We start from the raw sequence: 20,088 nt of genomic DNA on the forward strand, positions 1-20,088 counted from the left end.
CCGTATTTATGACACTGAAGGGAAAATTGCAATCATGATGCAGCAATGCTAGAAAAATAGGGTATATGTGTATGTGATATATTGCGTAGCCTTGTCTGTGACTGTTCATGCAGTGTAAGAATTTCTTTATCCAAGGACAAGTTCTTTCACCTTCCCATCTGTCCTGCGATTATTTTTTTTTAATGTCTAAGACAGGTGGCCTGTTGGAAACCTAAAACCCTATGGGTACAAAATATGATTAAAATCTGATGTTGGTCTCTAAGATAAAGGCAAGTGCCATGTTTAGTCAAGAATTTGTAACTAACCTGCATAAATATGTCAAAGGGAAAAACATTTAACGAAAAGCATTTTTAATTCTAGCTCACTATACGCAGTATCAAAATATTGCATGCAATTACTCCTCTGTAGAACATATATTGATATGTTTTGGTGTTGCAGCAATTGTCTGCATTCTTTTATATAAAGCTTATTTAAATATAATTTAAAACCAAGTCCATTCATCCCCAATAATAGACTAACACATTCAACCGCATACTTGGAAAACATTCTAATATTTATTATTATTAATGCCCTGTAATGAAGACTAATGACTTTCAGGAGTTGTCATCTTGTGCCATGTCATGTGCATGGAATTTCACGTGGTAAATGGTGTCCTTGGCAGATTGTATTTTGAACCAGTTTGATACAAACAGTCTAGGGATGGAGAGCAACGAAGTAGTACAGTGGTACCTCGGGTTACGTACTTAATTCATTCCAGAGGTCCATTCTTAACCTGAAACTGTTCTTAACCTGAAGCACCACTTTAGCTAATGGGGCCTCCTGCTGCCGCCGCTGCACGATTTCTGTTCTCATCCTGAAGCAAAGTTCTTAACCCAAGGTACTATTTCTGGGTTAGCGGAGTCTGTAACCCGAAGCGTATGTAACCCGAGGTACCACTGTATGTGATCCAAGAGGTGCACCTTAGAATCTGTTTCAATGTCCCAGTGGATGGGGAAAATTCTCACACGGCACAGGTTGTATTTCTTCAGTCTTACTATTCTGGCCTGTATTTGTGGTGTTACATTGATACTGTACATAAATTACCCATTTCTTTTCAGTTTCTAATAAACTTTATCCCACAAAACAAAACAAAAACCCAAATTCTGAAGAAATTCTCCCCAACAACCCAATTTTTCAATATTAGGTTCAACATGAAGCATGCAAATTGCACAGCTTTATGTAAAATTAACCAGTAACATTTTGTTTTGTTTAGCATAGAATATACACACGCTCGCACCACAAATGTACAGAGAAAACATGTTTTAGAAAAGAAAATGTATATTATGTGACTTTTCTGAAAGTGGAGAAGATAGACAATAAGAGTTACCTTGTCAAAGAATTCAATGGAGATTTTATTTGGGGAAAGAAAGAGTTTGCAGGGTAAATCATCATATTATACTTTCAAGTATTTCTCAGGTAAAAAAAGTACATGAGAATCTATTTAGTTTTAAAGTTTTGCACTTTGCAACTTAGAACTCTAAGTAATGATTGCTGCAGATAATTAAAATTTAAAATATTAAATTATTTAGTATATTCTGAATAATTGAAAGAATCAAAAAACCCTAAGCAGTGTAAGACTGGAAGCAGCTATGCAATATATTTCCAACTCCCATATAATAGAATGAAGGTATACATTTGCCCTACTCCTACATTATTTTTGTTGTTGTAAAATGCGAATTTCCAAAGCCTCATAAATGAAATGAAACTATATTGATTCACATTCCCTTCAAAAGAAAATAGAACACTACTCTCTAAGGAGCATTCAGTAGATATAGTTCTAATATCAAGTTCAATTTATAATATTTAAATTTGCCTCTATTTGAACCTATGCCTCACCCTGTGAAAAAATTGTAATATTGTCATTGGGTAGGATATGGTCATTGATTTGTCTTGCTGGTCAGTTTTGCATAGAAGGCCAATTTTATGTTACAACTACAGTGGTACCTCGGGTTAAATACTTAATTCATTCCGGAGGTCCGTTCTTAACCTGAAACTGTTCTTAACCTGAAGCACCACTTTAGCTAATGGGGCCTCCTGCTGCTGCCACGCCACCGGAGCCCGATTTCTGTTCTTATCCTGAAGCAAAGTTCTTAACCTGAAGCACTATTTCTGGGTTAGCGGAGTCTGTAACCTGGAGCGTATGTAACCTGAAGCGTATGTAACCCGAGGTATCACTGTAATGTCAGACTTGTCTGGATTATCAGTTAAAGTACGGACAATGAGACAACTGGAAATTATTTGTTCTTGAATCAAATTGTGTTTGATTTGATTTAGGTTATATCAGCATCTGATTTTGAGATGCATGTTACATTTCTTTCCTCAAAGTTTTCAAATTATGCAACAGCTATATCAACTAAATAATAAGGGCTGGATAAAAGATTTGGGGTTTTGGATGTTTTTTGAAATCCCATGCTTCTATCATTTGTAGGCCGATTTGCTTTCTAAACAAAAGATGGCAGAAAGCTAGAAATGTAGTGTAATCATTTTATTATGAAAACACATTTTTTTGACATTTATTTATTTAAAATATTTGTTACATGCTCTTCGTTGTTACAATGTATCCCTCTTTGGGATTATATGCAGTTTAGCAACACAATACCTAAAATAAAACACACAAAAAAACAATTGTTTGAAAATGTATGGTTCTTAAGGAACTTGTGTTCAATTTAGATAAGGGAAGGACATATTCTGTGTAGACAATGAAAACTGCTGCTGTGTTCTTGGAATGCAAGTACGGTAAGGGATTTCATTAAAAGTGTACAGTAATTGTCAAGGGAAATTCCTGGTGGACAACAAGAAAAGGTGACTATTGGGAACTGCTCACTGCTGCCCCATGTGGCAAGCAACATCACTGCAGCTCCTCAGGGACTACATAGAATCCAACCACTGGCTCCTTCTGGGCAGAAAGGAGTATAAGAGAACCACTGGTAGCTCACTGTGATGTGTTTGCAAAGCATTTTAAAAATAAAATTCTTTGCATCTGCCAGGGCCTTTAACAGAAGATGAATCCTAAGAGGTGTCCAGAGCAAAGTCTACTCCTGTTACGTTGGAAGAGTTTCAGATATTAAGGCTTCAGAACGCTGACAAGGTGCTTGAATTGGCCGGGGTGAACACTTGCACTCTGGCCTCCTGCCTCCCTTGATTGATAAAAAAATAGCAGCAAGACGACAGCTGGCTGGGCAAGGGAGCTGATTAATGCTGCCGATCGGAAGGTCAGCGGTTCGAATCCCCACAACAAGGTGAGCTCCCGTTGCTCGGTCCCAGCTCCTGCCAACCTAGCAGTTCGAAAGCACATCAAAGTGCAAGTAGATAAATAGGTACCACTCCGGTGGCAAGGTAAATGGAGTTTCCGTGCGCTGCTCTGGTTTCGCCAGAAACGGCTTAGTCACAATGGCCACATGACCCAGAAAAACTGTCTGTGGACAAACACCGGCTCCCTCGGCCAGTAAAGCGAGATGAGCACCGCAACCCCCGAGTCGTTCGCAACTGGACTTAACTGTCAGCCATCCTTTACCTTTTATGAAAAGGGGTGGTCCCTGCCTGTTTGAAGCAGGCAATGGTAAAACCACTCCTCAAGAAACCCTCCCTGAATTTGGAAAATCTAATTACCGGGCCAGTTCCCAATCTCTCCTTCTTGGGCATGGTTCCTGAGTGGGTAGTGGTGGACCAGATCCAGGAGAAAACTGATTGTCTAGATCCATTTCAACTGGGGTTTACGCCCAGTGTTTGCACAGAAACTTATTTGATTGTCCTGTTCGATGACCTCTGTCAGGAGAGAGACAAGGGAAATGTCTCCTTGTTCATTCTCCTTGACCTTTCAGTGGCTTTTGATACCATCAACCATGGTATCCTTCCAGAGCGGCTGTCTGAGTTAAGAGTTGGGTGACACTAAGAATTGTAAAGCGTTTAGTTTCAGAATGGATTTGGTTGGACTTTGGGTGTCTGTGTGCCCTACTTTATTGAAGATATTCCTCTATTTGAAGGACTTCCTGGTCCATGTCTGGTTTAAAGACAAAAAAGGAAGGTCAGGGCTTCTGAAGTTCACCATCAAGCTAGAAACAAATTCACCAAGTGCCAGAAGACAGGGACTATCCATGGTAAATAAGGATAAGAGAGGCACAACTTTAAGCCGCAGAAAGAGACCTCTTAGAAAATATTTAACAGGAACCCAAGTAATATCAAATAACACATTTCAATCTCACAAAACACTCCATCTTAATAGAGTGATATGTATTTTAAGATTATAATTAGCCTCATTAAGTAATCAAGACATTTTAGCAATGCAAAATAGTGATAAATGTTTTGTGCCAATTGATGAGATTTTTATATAAGATTTGTTGTTTAAAATTGATTTCCAAGATGAAGAAGAAGAAGAAGAAGAAGAAGAGTTTGGATTTGATATCCCGCCTTTCACTCCCCTTCAGGAGTCTCAAAGCGGCTAACAATCTCCTTTCCCTTCCTCCCCCACAACAAACACTCTGTGAGGTGAGTGGGGCTGAGAGACTTCACAGAAGTGTGACTGGCCCAAGGTCACCCAGCAGCTGCATGTGGAGGAGCGGAGACGCGAACCCGGTTACCCAGATTACGTGACTACCGCTCTTAACCACTACACCACACTGGCTCCTGACCCAACCATATCAGATGATACTGAAGGCTCACTGTTATGGAAGAAAGCACCCTGCTACCTTCTAAAGGAGGTGCATGTGAGGTTATTGTAGAAAATATGGGAGAAGATAGGAAAAGAAATGTCTCAAATGTTTTTTCATATGGCAGCATGCTTCGATATTCAGCCATGATGTAAATTTGTGATATTAGCAGACACTACAGTAATGGTGACCTATGGCGGCAGCAAGCTTTGCATTGAGCACAAAGCCATTGAGGGGATCAAAGGGTAACTCTTGAGACTCAGAGACCAAAAGTGGTCTCATTCAGGCCTACTGAAATGTTCTACTATTATAGACAAATCATGTTAAAAACATAATGCTCTCCAAGACTCTGTAACTTTACTTAAGTGTAAATGGGAGAGCCCAATGGAATATACTTCTGAATACGCATAATGAATGTAAGAGAAGTCCTGCTGGATTCAACCAAAGGCCCATGTAGTTCAGCATCCTATTTCCTGCAGTTGCCAACCAGATGCATATGGGAAACAAGAAAGACATGAGAGCAATACAGTGGTACCTCAGGTTACATACGCTTCAGGTTACATACGCTTCAGGTTACATACGCTTCAGGTTACAGACTCCGCTAACCCAGAAATAGTGCTTCAGGTTAAGAACTTTGCTTCAGGTTGAGAACAGAAATCGTGCTCCGGCGGTGCGGCGGCAGCAGGAGGCCCCATTAGGTAAAGTGGTTCTTCAGGTTAAGAACAGTTTCAGGTTAAGTACGGACCTCCGGAACGAATTAAGTACTTAACCCGAGGTACCACTGTATGTGGTCTTGAACACATAAACATATGGAACCAGACCACTTATCCAGCGAGCTTAGTATTCTCCACTCTGATTGGCAGTGGCTATCAGGGGTTTCAAATGATCTTTATTTTTTATTATTTATTGAATTTGTATACTGCCCTATATACCCAGAGGTCTCAGGGCAGTTCACAGAATAACAAGGCTTCCCAGCCCTACCCCGAACCCCTGAGTACTGCTCTGCCATTAAGCTATTGCCCCTCCCCAAGGGTTATTCCCAGGAACTGGTATTTCGAGGCAGACCAGGCTGCAGATTGATGCATGGAGATTCAGTATAATATGAGTGAGATGCAGCATACTGAACGGTGAGATTCAGAAAAAAAACCTGCATCCATTGGGTTAAATTTCTCAGAAACATAAAACAAAAAGGAAATACATATTTTCTGCTTATGCTATCATCTGTCAACTAAACTTGGAGATGCAACTTTTGTAGCACAGTTGTTTATAAAAACACAAAGCTGATTATCATCACTATCTGCATATTCTGCCAAGAAGGACAGTGTCTGGCTCTGAATAATAGCTCTAAAACATTCCTGACAAAAATAAAATGTGATCTGAACGGAAGTGTCCAAGACATGAAGCAACTACAGAATTTGAGGGCAGAAGTGGGGATGGGATCTAATGTGCTAAACTATCACAGCTTCTATGTGCTTAGATCTCAGAGCACTCTAGAAAAATGCTAACAGGAGCCTGGTTAGCAGACGAGGAGGAGGAGGAGGAGGAGGAGGAGGAGGAGGAGGAAGAAGGAGGAGGAGGAGGAGGAGGAGGAGGAGGAGGAGGAGGAGGAGGAGGAGGAGGAGGAGGGAGTTTGGATTTGATATCTCGCTTTATCACTACCCGAAGGAGTCTCAAAACAGCTAACATTCTCCTTTCCCTTCCTCCCCACAACAAACACTCTGTGAGGTGAGTGGGGCTGAGAGACTTCAAAGAAGTGTGACTAGCCCAAGGTCACCCAGCAGCTGCATGTGGAGGAGCGGAGACACGAACCCAGTTCACCAGATTACGAGTCTACCACTCTTAACCACTACACCACACTGTACCTTTAGTGATTGGTCAAGTCAGTCTCTGTTCTTTGTTTGATCTACAGAGCAGTGGCGGTGGAGGCAGCACCAATGAATTATCTAGCCAGCAAAACAGAAGTTCCCCTTGCCTAATGGTGGAGTGATACTGACCTAAGGGAACAGCAGCCTCTAAGTAACCAAAACGAAACTTGGAACAAGTCTAAGTTAGCATCATAAGGCTATATCATACAAAAAATATCAAAGTAACATGCAAGCAACTACTTCTTTTTTCTCTGCAGACTGATGATCTGTTGCTTGGCTGTCGTCCAAATAACCATAAGCCGTAAGAGGCAAGCAGTGCAGGTCTGTTTTAGAATGCCAGACTATATTTTGCCTTGGTCCTAAGTTAAAAAGTTGACTTGGGAACTGTAGTTACTCCTAGTATATTTGAAGGTACACAACTGCATCAGGGCTTTCCTAGCATCAAAAAATGAAAGATAAACTAAAGAGCATTATGAAGTTACAGGAGCACAACTCGGAGGGTAAGTTCATGGATTCTGAGGAATATATCTTGTAGAAACCATCTACGTCTTTGTGGATTTCCTGAATATGTAGACGACTCAAAACTTGAGAGCCCATCTATTGCACAAGAGACCCCAATTAAAGTGGTGTGCCAACATCAAAAATAGCCTCCCAAGGAAGCCCAAGCCCAAGTGTTCATTAAGCCCATTTTACCAAGTTCCCTAAGATTGTAAGGGCCACAACAGAAACTTAAGGGTGTCCCTGTATATAGTGTATGGCTAGTATCTTTATTTGGGTAATTTCCATCAGGTGCTTTATTTTTTCTTTATGCCTACATACATCTCTCTCTTTTTTTGTATTGATACCATTTTCCTGATTCACATATTTTAAAATTTCAATAACTATAATCCATAAAAAGATAAATCACTTCAGTCCTACTGGAAGCTCCAAGATCGGATGCTGTCTACTGTACCTCTGACGTACAAACAGTAAGGGACAGTCATCACCTTCATATGATGCTTGTGAACTCCTAGAAGCTTCTCACTGGCACTGTTGGAAACAGAACAATGAGCTGGGAGTACCTTTGTCTGATCAAACAAGGCAATTCTTCTGTTCTTGCGATGCATTATACCATCATCCTTCTTCTTGCCAGAAAACTACTTGCAAACACTGGGAGATTTTTTTACTGCCACTTAAAGAGCCAGAGCCCTGCTGTTTGCCATTGCTGTTATTGTCAAACTTCTCAGTTAAGGCAGAATCAAAGCACTGTAAACAACAGAATGGCTGAGCTTGGCACTAACACAGCGATGGGCTTTATCTTAATTATTATCTACTTATAGGTAAGTAGACTAATAAGGTTAGAAAATACCTCCATCTTTCAATAGCTTATTTACTACCTATTTTAGGAAATAACATGTTTCACATTTAAAATAAACTACTGATTAATCTTTAGCTGTGATTTGTAAAAACAATAACAACAACAACAATACAAGTATACAATATATCCAGAATAAATTGCAATTCTTTACAAAACCAATTGCATCCTCAGTATAATATTATTTCTAGGCAGGGGAGAACCAGGCATAGGGCCTTCTCGGTGGTGACACCTGCCCTGTGGAACGCCATCCCATCACATGTCAAGGAAATAAACAACCACCTGACTTTTAGAAGACATCTGAAGGCAGCCCTGTTTAGGGAAGTTTTTAATATTTGATGTTTTATTCTGTTTTTAATCTGTTGGGAGCCGCCCAGAGTGGCTGGGGAATCCCAGCCAGATGAACGGGGTATTAATAATAATAATAATAATAATAATAATAATAACAACAACAACAACAACAACAACAACAACAACAACAACAACAACAACAACAACAATAATAATGTTGTTGTTGTTACTATTATTACAATTTGGCTCTCAGATGCTCAATAGGTTTATGCTGGGATAATGAACAAAAAGAGGATGGCAACTTCAGGAGACTACTGCCACTTCTCAAAGGGTTGTCTGTGAGTGATGCAAATAGACTCTGATCAATGTTCTGTACACCATGCACAGACCAGGTTCTCTCTATGCCCATGAGAAGCCCACTAGCAGGACCTGAGCAAAACAGCACTCTCCCCCCCTGCACTTTCCAGCAATTGGTATTCATACTGCCTCCAAGCATGGAAGGCATGGCATAGCCTTTTGGGTTAGTAGCCACTGACAGCTTTATTCTCCCTTAATTTCTCTAACCTTCTTTTAAAGCTAATCAAGCTGGTGGAGGAGGTATGCATGTGGGGTCCCTTACATGCCACCATGTTCCTTACATACCACATGTCTTAGGGACCAGGACATGGACTAGCTTTCTTCCGGTCACTAGCATGGCATCTCACTCCCCAATGGGTGGCTGGGTAATGTATCTGCAATCTTTAGCCATTCCATTTCACTTTAGTCCAGCAGGCTGAGCTCTTAAGACAGCAGGTGTGTTCCCTTATTTCTTAGTCCCTGCTCTTACACTGCTAGTTCATGGAAACTTTAGCTCCGGGATAGGGAACCTATGGTGTTCCATATTGAACTCCGACTGCCCTCAACCTCAAAGCCAGCATGGAAAATTGTCAGGGACTCTGGGAGTTGTAAGTCCAACAACCTATGTAGGGCATCAGGTTCCCCATCCCTGTTCTACCTTATGAAGTTGTGGCCTGCTTAAGCCCAGTTTTGTGTGGTTCTTGTCCTTACTTCATTCTTCCTTACATGCTTCTCACTGCAGAAGCGGGACAGAGAGAAAACTAACAAGCTGCTGAAAAAGGAAGTAGTTATACTGTCCAAATAGAAAGCAACAACAAGAAAGAAACAGACCAAGAGAGAACTAGGTGACTGTCACATAACTGGGATTCCTTTATAAAGTCTCTACCCCTCTTTTCTCAACCAACCCCCTATGATTGGTAAAATAAAAAGAACACAAATTAGTTATTCCAGCTTTATTGCTATAACCAATCTCACAATAAAATGCACAATAAATTGGCAACTGCTGCCATCTGGCACATTGTTCATTTACCTGAAAGCAACAGGGCTCACATCACAAAATGGTAGTAATTACCACATATTAGAGAGCTGTGTGTTGATTACCGTGCTTTAACACTCTCAGTCCTTTAATCACTATCTACATGACTTCGAAACTATCACAGACAGTTTCAGAGCAGTGTACTGTAGCTCTTTTGTGAAGTCAAAAACCTAACACAGCAAGTTGCCTTATACTGACTGAGCGGCTCATCTAGCTAAATATTCTCCACAGAAGCAATGCCAACCTGGTGGCCTCCAAAGGATTTGGACTGTTGATGGGAGCTGTAGTCCAAAGCATTTGAAGGGCACCAGCTTGATAAAGGTTGGCCTCCAGGATTTCATACGGGATGTTTCCATCCTTATTTTAGGATCCCAAGGATTGAACCTGGGACCTTTTGAATGCAAAGCATGTGCACTGCCACTGATCCTTAGCCATTTCTCCAGTTCGAAATGCTATTTCTGCATTCACAGATTAAGGAATTGTTTCTAGGTAGTGGCTTGCCTACAATAAAATATTAGGTAGGCAACTGTACGTACAATAATTACACAATATGTATGTACACAACAGCAGATTAGACTTGGGCTATTACTGGAGCCAGAATTTGATCTACTTCTCTTGACTCTTCAGGACAGATGCAGCTTGGACATTCATGGAACAGCAAAGATCAAGCGGCAAGTGGCCATGTACACTCAACCAGGAAACATGCCAAACAAAAGACTTCTTGTAACAGCAGCCTCTTATAGGCAAAGCTAATCTGCAATAAGCTATTTTGTTCAAGAGATGAAAACAGACAGAGGAAGAAACTAAAGAAACGTCTCTGTTGGAAGCTGCTTCTATTGTTTAATCTGTCAAAGAGTGAAAAATAGTACAGTGGTACCTCGCAAGACGAATGCCTCGCAAGACGAAAAACGCGCAAGACGAAAGAGTTTTCCGTTTTTTGAGTCGTTCCGCAAGACGAATTTCCCTATGGGCTTGCTTCACAAGACGAAACGTCTCGCGAGTTCTTGCGAGTTTGTTTCCTTTTTCTTAAAGCCGCTAAGCCGTTAATAGCCGCTAAGCCGTTAATAGCCGCTAAGCCGCTAATAGCCGTGCTTCGCAAGACGAAAAAACCGCAAGACAAAGAGACTCGCGGAACGGATTAATTTCGTCTTGCAAGGCACCACTGTACACATCTGAAGTAACGACAGAAAAATCTACCTAGGTGCAGTACATAAGAGCATCCCTTCTGGATCAGATCAAAGTCCTACGTATCTAGTTCAGCATCCTGTTTTGACAATGACTAGTCAGATTCACAATAGCATTCTCTCCACATGTGCTGGATAGTGCCCTATCATAGGTTATTTTTCAAAATTGTGTTTTTAACCACATAGTTAACTAGATTTTTGCCAAACATACCACATTCAAACCTTTCTGAGAAGATGTATTGATAAAATAAGCCTGCAGTTCATTTCTCATGCTGAGCCAAGCGCTAGAGGAGGCTCTCGATTCTTGGCAAACGTAATCCCTAAGAGATAAAAATTTGATATTCTTCCTGCAATCATCAATTAGAATTATCATGGGAAATGGGAACCCATTTTTGAACTGGCTTCTTAGGTGGCCCATTCACATGGCTTTTTTTCATAGAGGTAAGTGGCCACATAGTGCTGTTATTGTAAATTTTAAAGGATTTCCTATATTTATATACAGTTTTAATTTTTAATTAATATTTAATTAAACAATTAATGATTTTTAATACACCTCCCCCTTTTTAGCTGTTCTTATTTTATCTGTAAGAAGCCTTGAGTCCCTGTCAGGAAAAAAGGAGTGGTATAAATATATTATTATTGATAATAATCCCTTCTCTTGATGGTTTCAGCTTCTAAAAGAGGAAGAAGCAGGAACTTCTCTGTTTGAGCTGGATACCACCTAATGGTCTGCAAAGATATGGAGAGTCTACTAGCCAACACCATTTGCACACATTTATATGTTTTTAAAAAAAAGGACTTCAGAATGGTAAATCTAAACCTAAGCCAAACTGTGCGAGAGAGATTTTTGTGGCTATTTTTATACGATATTTTTCTGCTTCTTCTCAACAACAATATATTGCATTTAATAAGAGTTTTGCCCAATGGGAATCAGGTATGCACTCATGTTTTATGCAAGAAACTGCCTAGATTGTTTGGTTACATGTTCTCTTAGAAAAGGGCTTTATGGGCATAGGAAGCCAGAATTTACTCACTGCCCCTGTGGCACATAATTGTTTCAGACCCATCTGCTTTAAAACTCTGGAGTTCCCCATCTTCCCAAAACATTTAAGTATAGTTTATGGCTATTATTAAGAAATAATCTTAGTAAATGATCAAACTACTAAAGAAGCTTGAATGTTTTACTCCTATGCAAACACACCCAGGAGTTTTTAAGCGGTAAAAAGTAGAGTAAAAATCCATATAATTCCCAACCTCCAAATGTACAGAGCTAGCTACCATCTGAAACCAGTACCTACTAGGACTGCTAAACATAAAATTTAAATTGCCTGAACCAATGCAACTTGAAATTATTTGCTACAGCAAACAATAAATTGAGTAGCAACGTAGACTTTTTTTATTTATTTAGAGTGGCAGATAAGTGTCCTGACACGTTTCAAGTTATATCAAGGCCATTTGAACAAAGTAGCTACACATTGGAAGACAAGAGTGCCTGGCGTGCTCTGGTCCATGGGGTCACGATGAGTCGGACACGACTAAACGACTAAACAACAACAAGAAGAAGAAGCTACACATTGTGCAATTAAGACTGCAATCCTATTCTCACCTACCCGAGAATAGGCCCAAATGAATTCAGTGGGACTTTACCCCTTGATAGGCATGCATAAAAGTGCACTATTAGAAGTCCAAAGCCTAAGGGCACATGTACACACTTAAACACAGCATACTTTCCAAGTGCCCCGGAAAAAGCAGGACATCTGGAGAGACTGGGGAATTATGTCCTTGAGTCCGCTAGATGACATTGCAAGGGATCATTGCCTTAGGAGAGCGAGAAAAATTCTCAGGGATGATTCACACCCTAGCCAGCAGCTCTTTAATCTTCTACCCTCGGGCATAATCGGGTATAACCCTCGGGTATAATCAGTTGTACCAACAGGCTAAAAAATAGCTTCTGTCCATGGGCTGTTAGGCTGTTGAACGGAAAACAACATAGCGCAAAATGACTTGCAAGGTGGTGTGTTGTGCGATAAGCACACAGAGGGCAATGAGAGTGAGTGTTTGGGGGGGAGGCTCGGTTAGGCTTCGTTAATTTCACTGTACACAGGTTGTACATTGACAATAAAGTTATTATTATTATTATCCTGTTTACTCGTGCAAGATCTTGACAGCCACTTTGGGAGCCGAGCTCTCGCATCACATTCTTCCCCCCAAAAAAGTGCTTTTATGGGGCAAAAGCAAGGCGTGAGTCACATGATTCACCTGGGAGTGCATCCCGGAAGACACATGTTCTAGTTTTGGGTTGGAAAAATTTGGATGGTAGGACACAGCAATATGGGAGCCACTTATCCATGCTATGATTCCAAACTGCTCTGGGAACATGCATATCAAATGGGCAGGGCCATTTTGTTCCTTCCTATGTGGAACTGCTATCAGTAAGGGTTACTTTAACTATAAGGGGGAAAGCCTAAAAGACCAGGAGGGGCAAAACTAAGCACTGGAAGTGTTGTCTTTATAACAGAGCTTTGCTGACGACAATCTTTGTCTTCCATTCAGCTTAAACTATCTTCCATCAGTCCAGTTTCTAACTGCAGCCAATAGATATAAAAGTCATAGCATGCATTAGATAAGTCAAACAATCAAAGTTGGGCTTCACTGTCCAGATGACATTCACTACAAATCCAGACCTGCTAATACATTGTTTCCACTGCATTTTACTAATTATTCCATTGAACTCAATGGAACGTACACGACCATACAGGGTTTTTTTTTGCTTTGCCAGTCAAATGTAAGTTCACTGCAAAAGAAGCAGTGATTATAAGCATCAGGTTTAAAAACTAAGCAACAATTTTTACATTTTCCAAAATTGTACAATAGCTACACAAAAAATTAAAATTCTTAGTACTTTGAACTTGAGCTAATTATGTCAATGGGAGCGAATAAGTGACATTTGCCCTTGTAGCAGAATGTTTATATATTGAAAATTTTAAAAACAACACTTGAAGCTGTAGTTGATTTTATTCAAATTAGGGCAGGAAAAAAACACAATTCCCCCTTGCTTCCCTATTCACCATAATGAATATTACCTCCTGATCATTATGATATAATATGTACATTAAACAAAGAATTAAAGAAAGAACTTTCACTACATTGTTCACATGAAAGTTAAGAACAGAATATATAGATCAGGCAAAGGTGAATTATTATTGGACTGTTGTTTTGAACTGACATTTTATTTTGTTGGCAGCCCAAACGACTGATTCAGTAGAACTTTGGTGCAAGTTTTGAGGGTTTTATAAGGCTTTATATTTCTGAATGCTTTTATACTTTTATAGCATCAGTACTGATGCAGAATAAACATGGTGGATGTGACTACTTCCTTCTGCAAGTTTTTTGGACTCTAGTAGAGCCGCACACAATCAACTCCTTGGAATCTCAACATACTTCATGCAATGTTCTACAACCTACACATTCCTAGAGAAACATGACATTATTAATGTTTTCGAAGGAAATATATCTTTGTAGCCAAAGATTTGGAATCAATGCCAAAAGGGACAGGGTCTTCATTTCAATAAGAAAGTACTATATCACTCAATCAACAGCTGAAAAATAAACAGATCTTCCAAAAAAGCTGTGTTGACTTTACTTAAGTTATCAATGTGATTAGTTCTATTTTTAACAAGTATTGCGATAATATAAATAGGTAGCCACTAAAACGTAAGCTCTTAATGAAACAGTTCTTGCAGCAGCAGCAACAACAACCCAAAGGGGAGTTGTTGTTTTTAAGGAAAAGGGTAATTTTTCAGCACACATAGGAAAAAAGCTTTCAGAATAATTTAAATAATGTCAGTACCTTTCCCCTAATAAACTGTGGTTCAGCTAAATGTTATATTTTATTCTCAATTGTCGGAATAATTTGCAACAAAAATGTGACTAAAAATGGAGAAGGATAAATAAAATTTTTAAAAAATACACCCCAGTACTTAGAATGTAAGGACAACAAAATATTTCTTTCAGCGTGGACATATAGGACCAACATATTGTATAAAATGACTGAACACAGCTGGCACAGCAATCCAAATTCACAGCACAAATTCAAGCTCTAAATGGCCCAAATCAAAGGCTATTCCAAATCTTTTAAACTAAGGGATCTTTTCAACAGTCTCATCCAGAAAACAGATTTAGCAACAGTGCTCACTGTAAGCAAAAGCTCACTGCAAAGTAAGCTCCTCTGTTTTTTTCTTCCTAGGCAAAATGTGAGTCTCAGTAACTCACCAAAACACAAACAAAAGAATCATATATTCACTTGGGAGGAAAAGAAAGGTGTGGGGATGAAATAAAGCCTGTAAAGAAAGAGACAACAGGATAATTTAAACATGTCTAAAGGCTTAGTTCTGCAATGTTCAACTATATTGCTCTGTACCTGGCTATTTAGTTCACCCCCGTTGCAATATTAAATTGACCTGTAATATTATTCCCAACATGAAATAACTTGAACTATTAAAAATGTTAAGCTTTCAACTATTGGAACATTGAAACAAAGCGGAAGAGCCCACAGCTCAATGGAGGAGCTCATGCTTTGAATATAGAATGACCCAGCATGAACCTCTATCATTTCCAGGAAGTTAGCCTTAAAAGCTTCTTCCTGAGACCTTGGGAGACCCACAGTTTATCAGAAAACAATACTGGGCTGGCTGGACTAACAGTCAGACTTGGTATGGTGCAGCTTCATTTGTTGATAGAGAAAACAAGATAAATCAGTAAATATGTTTCATTTAATAATGAGAACGAGCACATTGGTCCAACCTTAGCCTTCGAAGAACAGGAGTGGTCCTTCTATTCATAGAAAGTCTCTTATTCAGAGAGTCCTGCTGGCAGAAGTGGAAGGGGAGGTGATTTTTGCCAATTTCTGCCTCACCCTGCACCTTCTCAGTGTTTCAAAGACGGCAGAGTTTCTGAGGATGCAAAGGAATGAGGTGGGAACTGGAGGAAGCAGCCCTCCTCACTTCTGCTGGCAGGAGTTTCCTCTGCTCAGAGGTCCATTCAGAAAATGCTCCATTGAACAGTGCCAAAGTCAGGATCCAAACAATATTAATGATCAAAATATACAGCAAACTGGTTAAGCCATTTCAAGAAGTCATTGAAGGTTGCCAGATTCCTCTTGCCACAGCCCATCGCATGCAGTCTGGCAGAGAAATTTATAGCCTCACTTCTGAAGATAATGCAAAATCAATCCCCATTCACTCACATATGCAACCCAGTGTTCTCCTACATTGTCCCATAAAGCACATAATAAGATGACCACACCTTCCCAGGTGTATCCCAGGCGTGCCTGCAAACCATCCATTCACTTTCTACCTGTTCTCATTGGTTGGCTTACTTTAGGAGACTGTCATAACATGGACAACATCAATTGCCTACCTATACTGGGAGACTGAGGCTGGCAGCTGGCCCATGTTGGAAGGGTCCATCAGGCATGGGTTTCTGGGTGAGGCAATTACCACTGTCAAGCAGGCATAGGCTGGTGGGTCAGTAGTAGTCCCTAGGAGAGGGCAAAAAGCAGACAAGGGAAGATGGGAGTCAAGGGCAAGGGAACAGGGTCAAGCAGGTTGAGGGTGAAGAAAACAGACCCCTATCAGAAGGTCCAGGACTGGAAATGATTTGACACAGAAAGGTTTATAGAGGATTCCTCTACAATCAAAAAACAGATCAGGGCGCTAATCAGGAGCTGAAAGATTCTACAGCAACAAGTGTTATTTTTTAGGCCTTCTGAACTGTTGAAACATGCTGCTGCACACAAATTCTTATTCAGAAGTGGCACCTGTCAGGAACTTGTAAAACTGAGGAATAATCAGTAAGAAGAAGGTGGGGGCAGAGGGCTTTTACTTTCTTGACAACCGTCATGCTCAATTCTCTGACCAGGCATTTCTTTTCTGATGAGGCTATTTCAAGGATTCAATCCCTTCCCAGTAGCTCCACTGCAAGTGAAGAAAGGTTACATTTAAAATCATCAGGGCAAAAGTTAGCTGAGAATCATTGAGGCCCATTGATTTCAAGGTGACTTAAATGGAACAAACTTCTTTCGACTAGAGTTTATACAGCTGACAACATCCTACTGAACATAAGGCATCCCTTTGAATTCAGGATTACCAACTAGTTTATTTTCAAATTTCAAGAATCTTTGCAGGTCCACTGTTTTGGGGTTAATTGGTTTAGAAAATAATAACTGGACTATAAAAATAAGTTAGCAGACTGATCCTATGCATGTCCACCTAGACATAAATCCCACAGAGTTCAATGAGATTTTCTCCAAGGCAAATGTGTGTAGCCTACAAGTATTATCCAAGTAAGTTTGCTAGCATCTACAATAAGGTGATTATACGATCTTACATGCCTGTGTTGATTAATGCTGATATATCTTTTGTAATTTGCTCTCTAAACTTATTTTACAGTCATATAATTCTTTCAGATACACACATTTCTTTCCAAGTGCTGATTTTTATATGATTAACTTCATTTACTGGCAGCAAACAAAGGCAGCAATACTTTGGTAAACATAGTGGTAGGTGCCTGGCATGTCTGAAAGTGACATGAGAATCTCTTTTCCTTCTTCTGTACCTGCATTCAGAAATCCCCTGACATCAGTCCCAGTTTTTCCTACTACGTTTGATGTAATCTGATTTAATTTGAATAAAATGCAACCTAATTTATTATGTCGGAAGAATTATGCATGGCATATAACTTAAGCAATGTTTTCAAAAGGTAATAAAGTCAATGTAGCAAAACCATCACAATTTTTTAAAAAAATAATATATCCCCATTCATATACTTAAATGCTACCTTATTTATTTTTCATGCTTAACTCTGTTTCCCTGTTGTCACCCTACATTTGTAAAAAGAAAAATGACTTAAAGAAATTAAAGGAATCAGAATGTCAAATGGTTTACCAAAGGCAAATCATTGCTTTCTGAACTGCTAACCTTTCAAAAAGAGTTTTTCTTGTGGGCAATTTGGACAATTTGGACTTCAGCAAAGTATTTGACACAGTATGTGAATTATAACATATGGCATGACATTTTATATTGTCAGATGTAAGGTCTGAACTTGGGGCAATAATAATATGCCTGTCTACAAGAAACTCATAATCTACAAATGACAGAGGAATACAGAGATCTGAAGATCTGAGGTCGATCAAGAAACAAATAAAGGCAAAGGCATTTCCAAGATGATGAGTGAAGTATTATATTTTTATACAAGAACCCTCTTAAAACAATAGGTCTAATTTGGTTACTATTGTGATATTGTTGATGGAGGATGGCGAGAATGAAGCTCAGGACCCTCTTTGCCAGTTTCCACTGATGGAAAAGAGTGCTGCTAATTTGGTGGCAGCAGGGGAGCAGGTCATGCTATGACAGACAGCTAGCCTCCTTTCAAGCAGGTAGGAGGATAGAATCTGTAGTTCTTCCACAGGCAGTAGCCAACATAGGGCCCCAAAGCAGGGTGCTCAAGGGATGTGATGGAGTCGGGCAGGTCATGAATCCAACAGAATCCAGCAGATCCTGCAGATTGAGTCCTGACTACTGGCTTTTCCCAAAGCTTCTGGTTGTGGTTCGAGGACCCAATCCCCGCGTAGTGGAATGAAAACACAAGGACACGTGATATAAGGTTAATGGGCAAGAAAAGGCCACAACTTTATCGAAAGTTGTGACTCGCGACGGGATGACGAAAAGTGAGGCCGGAAGGCTGGCGCCGCAGCAATTTAGGCTGCTATACACGCCCCCTCGCAGGCACCTGGTTGGGTGTCGGCCCGTGGGCGTGGGCACCAGCCAGGTGAGTGGGAGGCAGGGGCCAAACCCCCCTGCTTGAGGTGGAGTCCGGCTCCCGACCACAACCACTCCCCTCTCTTGCAGGAGGAGAGTCTTTCCCCTCAAACTGCTACCCATGACCCAACCCAGATACCAGGTTAATCATGCAGTAAACTTTCAGGTTCATGGGAATTCATGAACACCCTCACTATTTTGCCATAAACTGGGGGGGGGGGTGGTAGAGCAGGGGATATTTCAATAGTTGTTTCAATAGTCTATTGTGGGGACGACGACTAATATTTTCTTTTCTTATGATAGTCCTTTTCTCTTTTTTCCTGATTTTTCTTCTATCTGTTGTGCTTCGTTTGTTTGGTTTTCAGTTATTATTTAATAGTTATATACTGTTCTACTACCAGTTAGTACCCAGAGGTGCTGAGGGAAGGTCAGGGAGCAATCAAGTTTTAAAGAATAAACGTACAATAAATTTTTAACAACACATAATATGGGAATGATATCACAGTCCAAAAAGAATTGTCCCTAAGATTATTATTAATGCCCTTTCCTAAGTACGATTTATACTACAGTAGTATGTGCCATAGGTCACCAGCTTCATCCAAGTTTATTTCCCCCCAGGTTCATCCTATAAGACACCACAACCACCGTGGTCCTGATCTCTTCTCTGGCAAACTAATCCTGATGATCAACAAACATGGGCTGAAGAAATCTGTATAGCTCTGACCACATCACGGAGGATGGAATATGGCTTTTAATGATAAATACAGCAGCTTCTACAGACTCCTGAAGATCTTAGATTTCAATTAAAAGTTTCTGGTTGTCATGGTTGCGGCGGGGTGAGGGGAGGGATCCCAAAGACATGTTCACAGCTTTTGTCAAAAAAAGTAAGAAACAGAGAAAGGGTGTCAAATAGGCAAGCTGGCCTAAGGCTAGAGACCCATAAAGCAATCACATCATTAGCAGGCACAGCAGCACAATTGCCTTTGAAAGCTTTATTTTGCACTTTAAACCAATAAAACCATCAATGAAAGCCACAAACATCTCTTTCCCCTCCTAGGCCTGTGTAGCTAAAGAGCACTCCGCCTCTATAAGGCTCAAGCCCCAGCAAGGTTTAACTCATTTCTGTGAACAGTAACTTGCCCTGTCCACACAAATGTATAAAAGTTTGCCTGAGCCACTGTCTTTCTCAGCAGGTGGAACAAAAATGCCCCAAGGAGAATCTAATGGCCATTGAGTTGGATAGCTTTATTTAGCCCATCTATTGCCCTTCCAGCAGTCCCCCTACCCTTAACCTGTGTCCTCTGGATGTTTGTGATTATCTTTTTTGTGTAAGATCAGGAAATAAGATCAATGTTTGCAAAATTATACTGACTATGAACAGGTTGCTAATGAAGATGAATAACGAGTGTGCAAAATTTTACAATTAGAATTTTATTCTAAATCAAATTTAGGTTAACTAAAGTAAAAAGGCTAAATTAGAAATCTAGAAGGCTAAAAAGCCTGCTGCCTATATCACTACT

General features: G+C 40.1%; 1 protein-coding gene across 11 annotated transcripts in view; it reads right to left on the reverse strand.

Annotated features, from left to right (window-relative positions):
* NPAS3 (neuronal PAS domain protein 3) overlaps window positions 1-20,088 on the reverse strand; it is a 637,639-nt gene that overhangs the window by 478,313 nt on the left and 139,238 nt on the right. For 3 of the 11 annotated variants that reach the window (XM_081207994.1, XM_081207993.1, XM_081207988.1), the window contains one exon: window positions 16,170-16,290. The exons of the other annotated variants lie outside the window; for them this stretch is intronic. In XM_081207994.1, coding sequence (XP_081064120.1) covers window positions 16,170-16,290 — 121 coding nt within the window. The remainder of the gene's footprint in view (window positions 1-16,169; window positions 16,291-20,088) is intronic. 11 annotated transcript variants of the gene reach the window in all.

Source organism: Podarcis bocagei, assembly GCF_964188305.1.
Source record: "Podarcis bocagei genome assembly, chromosome: 1".
In the NCBI taxonomy this organism is placed as follows: Eukaryota; Metazoa; Chordata; class Lepidosauria; order Squamata; family Lacertidae; genus Podarcis; species Podarcis bocagei.